The sequence below is a fragment of the Morus notabilis genome, unplaced genomic scaffold, assembly GCF_000414095.1.
Source record: "Morus notabilis unplaced genomic scaffold, ASM41409v2 Scaffold3083, whole genome shotgun sequence".
NCBI lineage: Eukaryota > Viridiplantae > Streptophyta > Magnoliopsida > Rosales > Moraceae > Morus > Morus notabilis.
Window position 1 is genome coordinate 8,671 of NW_010360452.1, and position 3,715 is coordinate 12,385.

The 3,715-nt window shown below is 38.1% G+C and overlaps 1 protein-coding gene across 1 annotated transcript; it reads right to left on the minus strand.

The window, feature by feature from the left end:
• Window positions 1–382: 382 nt before the first annotated feature.
• Window positions 383–3,232, minus strand: LOC21384330. The gene is made up of 3 exons (XM_010096486.2): window positions 2,771–3,232; window positions 1,496–1,659; window positions 383–696 (listed from the first exon to the last, which is right to left on the minus strand). The coding sequence occupies exons 1-2, from the start codon at window positions 3,147–3,149 to the stop codon at window positions 1,529–1,531; spliced, it is 510 nt and encodes a 169-aa protein (XP_010094788.1). The 5' UTR covers window positions 3,150–3,232; the 3' UTR covers window positions 383–696; window positions 1,496–1,528.
• Window positions 3,233–3,715: the final 483 nt, after the last annotated feature.

A 3,715-nucleotide genomic window follows, 5' to 3' on the forward strand; every position in this document is an offset into this window, starting at 1 on the left:
TTTTTTACAGAAATTATAATAGAAGAGATTAATAGGACATTTGATTCATGAGTTTTGATTCATGATTTTAATTTTTAAAATTTTAATTTTTTATAAAAGAAAAACACTGTAAAAAATTAAGAACCATAATTCAGAATCATAGACGAACCCTTCAACCAAACGTCCTTTAAGTGACAACAATTCAGTGAGTGTTTCAAGTTCGGGAGCAAACTGAGAATAACCTTAAAATTCATGAGCATCATTGATAATAATCCTTAAGATTATGAATTAATATCCTCGAGAGAATTTCCAGCCAAAGAACAAATCACCAAAAGAACTAATTTCCAGCAGGTAGATATAATTCGATCTATTATAAAGAATATATACAAGAACTTAGGATCTTAATCACATATATGAAGCGATAATTATCTCTAGGAAAAGTGAAAACGAAGAGAGATAAAGCTTATGAGTGTTAAAAATATACATGGATTGATAATTATATTATGATTTGCTCACAAACAGCATAAATAACATAGATCAGCAAGGTTAATCTAATTTAACAGGGTGGATTTTCAATTGGAAAGGAGCTAATGAAAAGCATATTTCCCACCCCAAGCAACCGCGATGGACGCAGGACATCCTATTGTTCGCTTGCCAATTCTAACCAAGATCTCCCGTCCTTTTCAAACTTTCGATTACCTGGAGAGAAGCGATCTCCTGCAAATGCCAACCTTAAGACAATCAGAATTTGGAAGAATAAAAATACGGAGATAAGCGAGCCTGCAAATGCCAATCTTAAGACAATTAGAATTTAGAGGAACAAAAATTCAAAGGCATCAACGTAGGCTCAGAAGGCGGGTAGGCAGGCATGTAGCAACAAAAATTAAAACCTACAACATAAGACGCGTGAACTCAAGATCAGACACATCTATGCCTCCACTTGTAACTTACTGTAGTAAAGCAATAGATTGGTTAGACAGATCAAGCAAAAATCACGCGTCAGCGTCAGATATGTAATAAACGTTTTGACTCCAGTTCCAGCGTCGTAAAACTATTTGGGTTAATCCTACAAATGGTCCTGCAACTTTATGCCCAATCCACTTTGGTCCCCGAAAACATCCCAAACTTAACCCCAATCTATTAGTTTGTTTCAGTTTAGCCCTCCTGTCAGTTAGGTGTTGAAAGAAAACAAAACATGCACTTGATGCCGCCGAAAAATGATGCTACACTTACAACGGAACAGAGAATACACACATCATGCTTACAGAGAATGATACTATGCTAAAGGAACATCACCATTACCATATTCCGTCTTCTTTTTAAGTTCCAATCAACGGAAGGGCCGAAACTGAAATAATAAAACTACGTAAAGGACCCCAAAAAAAAGTGTTGGTACTTAAAAAGAAATCATCAATAGCATTACGAGTGCATAAGAACAAACTCAAAAACTTCTCTTAAAGCTATTTATTATTTCTAAGAATAGCTCTTATGTACAGTCAAGGGTAAGGGAACTCACAACAGCAACTTGGCTGCTAAATAGAGGCGTGAATCATCCTTCCTTATCCGCAAAGGGATGCGAGTCCTCTGAATCAGTCAAAACCTCTTCTTCTACTTCCGATTCCATCTCTGCTGCTTCCTCTGCCTCCGCATCCACCGCACCCAGTTGCCCAAATCCATGGCCTGCAGTCACAAGACAACATATTTTGAGCTACACTAGAGTTAGATTCCATTGGAATATGTAAATAGTCATATGAAAAAAGAGATAAATGTCAACTTCTGTATTCATAAAAAATTATTCAACTTCAATTGTACAACCCAGAGTTGGATATTAGATCATATGATACAATGACTGAGCATCCTACAAAGTAAACGGCGATAAACACGAAATGATTGTACTTGAGAGGCACCATGCCCACAAGGGCCCTCAATAATTTCCTTCAACAGAATTCCCCTGTTCTCTATGCTACGCAATATGAGACAATTAAAGTTAGTTTTCTTATTTCAGTTTATAAGCCTGACACCATTACAGCGCCAACAAGAACCGTCCATGGAAACCCCAACGAGACTATCATGGACAAATTTATTAACTCGAGGCGTAAACTTGCTAATCTTAACATGAGAAAAAAGTTCCCTTTTTTGCTTTTTCACCAAGCAAGTTGTTAATTTTCCTATTACCAATGAATAAAAACACGAATTGCATAGACCATTCAGAACCTAATCTCTCTTGCCCTTAAAAGTTTCATCTTTCCCTTATTTTCATAAAGGATGCAAGTTTCCTCTTCTATCCAAACCCTAGTTTTTCTATCCCGAATTTTCTCACCAACCAAACGGAGCACAAAACACACAATAAAGTAGCTACCTTTCCCATTCTCACACTACAACCCAATTCTTTGAATAGCGTAATTCACCGAAACAAAGTTTCCTCTTCTATCCAAACCCTAGTTTTTCTATCCCGAATTCTCTCAAAAACCAAACGGAGCACAAAACACACAATAAAGTAGCTACCTTTCCCATTCTTACTCTACAACCCAATTCTTTGAATAGCGTAATTCACCGAAACAAAGTTTCCTCTTCTATCCAAACCCTAGTTTTTCTATCCCGAATTCTCTCACCAACCAAACGGAGCACAAAATACACAATAAAGTAGCAACCTTTCCCATTCTTACACTACAACCCAATTCTTCGAATTGCGTAATTCACCGAAACAATAATTTCTCCCTTTTCCCTCACTTTCGCACCATCCAAACATAAACACAAATCAACATAAAGCCGAGAGAGACGGAACACGTACCGTCAACGAAGAACCTCGAGGAAGGCCAGCCGCGATCGGAGCAGAGAGAGAGTGACTCCTCGTCGGAGAGGTGGTCGGCGATCTTGCCTACAAAGTCGGCGAACTTCATGGAGCCGCGGCGAGGTGGGACCCAGAAGGAGTAGCCAGGGAGGAAGGGGAGCCAATCGGGAGTGGCCCTCTGGACGATGAACCTGTGCACAATGTCGTCGAGCTTCTTCAGCATCAACGCCTCCGATTCGCCGCCCTCCGAAGACGACGGCGATAGCTCTATCTCGGTCAGGCGGCCGTTTCCGGAGAGAGTCGATCGGAATCGCCGGAGCTGGTTTAGGCTCAGCTGTGTTCGCCGGAGAGTGAGGGTTTGGGAGAGAAGTTTAGCCATTAGAGAGAGTAAAGAGAAGGGAAGTTTTGCTCTCTCTCTTTTTTTTTTTTTTTTTGTTTGAGAGAGGAGAGGATTTTGTGGATGGAGACGGCGAAGTGGATACTAATTAAATAATTTTATTAAGATAATTATTAAATTTCATTAAAAATAATAAGTTCAAGCAGAAAAAAAAAATAAAAAATAAAAGGTTAACTGCGTAAGGTAGTGGGGGTGTCACGTGTGTAATAAAAGATTGGTTTACGTGGAGGTTAAGAATGCCGTTTAGATGATCTCTCCAGTCTCGATCTCTACTATTTATTTGTAAGTTATGTTGGTTTCAAAAAAAAAAAAAAAAAAAAAAGAGTAAGAGGACGTTTAGTTTATAAATTTAAAAGTATGATTCAGAATTATTTTTATTTTACGTATATTTTTTATGAGAGAAAATACTATAGCGAACTATGAATTATGATTCGAATCATAGCACAAATTCCCCTTCCAAACGTTTTATAAGTTTAATGTTGGATCGAAAAGAGAGAGGGGGAAAAAATTCTACGTGAAACCTACTAAAAAACTTATTGGTGGAATAT

What these genes read in the sequence shown, in the direction of transcription:
- LOC21384330 (XM_010096486.2), bottom strand. Translation starts at nt 3,149, where the DNA reads ATGGCTAAACTTCTCTCCCAAACCCTCACTCTCCGGCGAACACAGCTG. An exon ending in CTCGAGGTTCTTCGTTGACG is followed by an intron (nt 1,660 to 2,770) that starts GTACGTGTTCCG and finishes TTGTGACTGCAG; the next exon opens with GCCATGGATTTGGGCAACTG.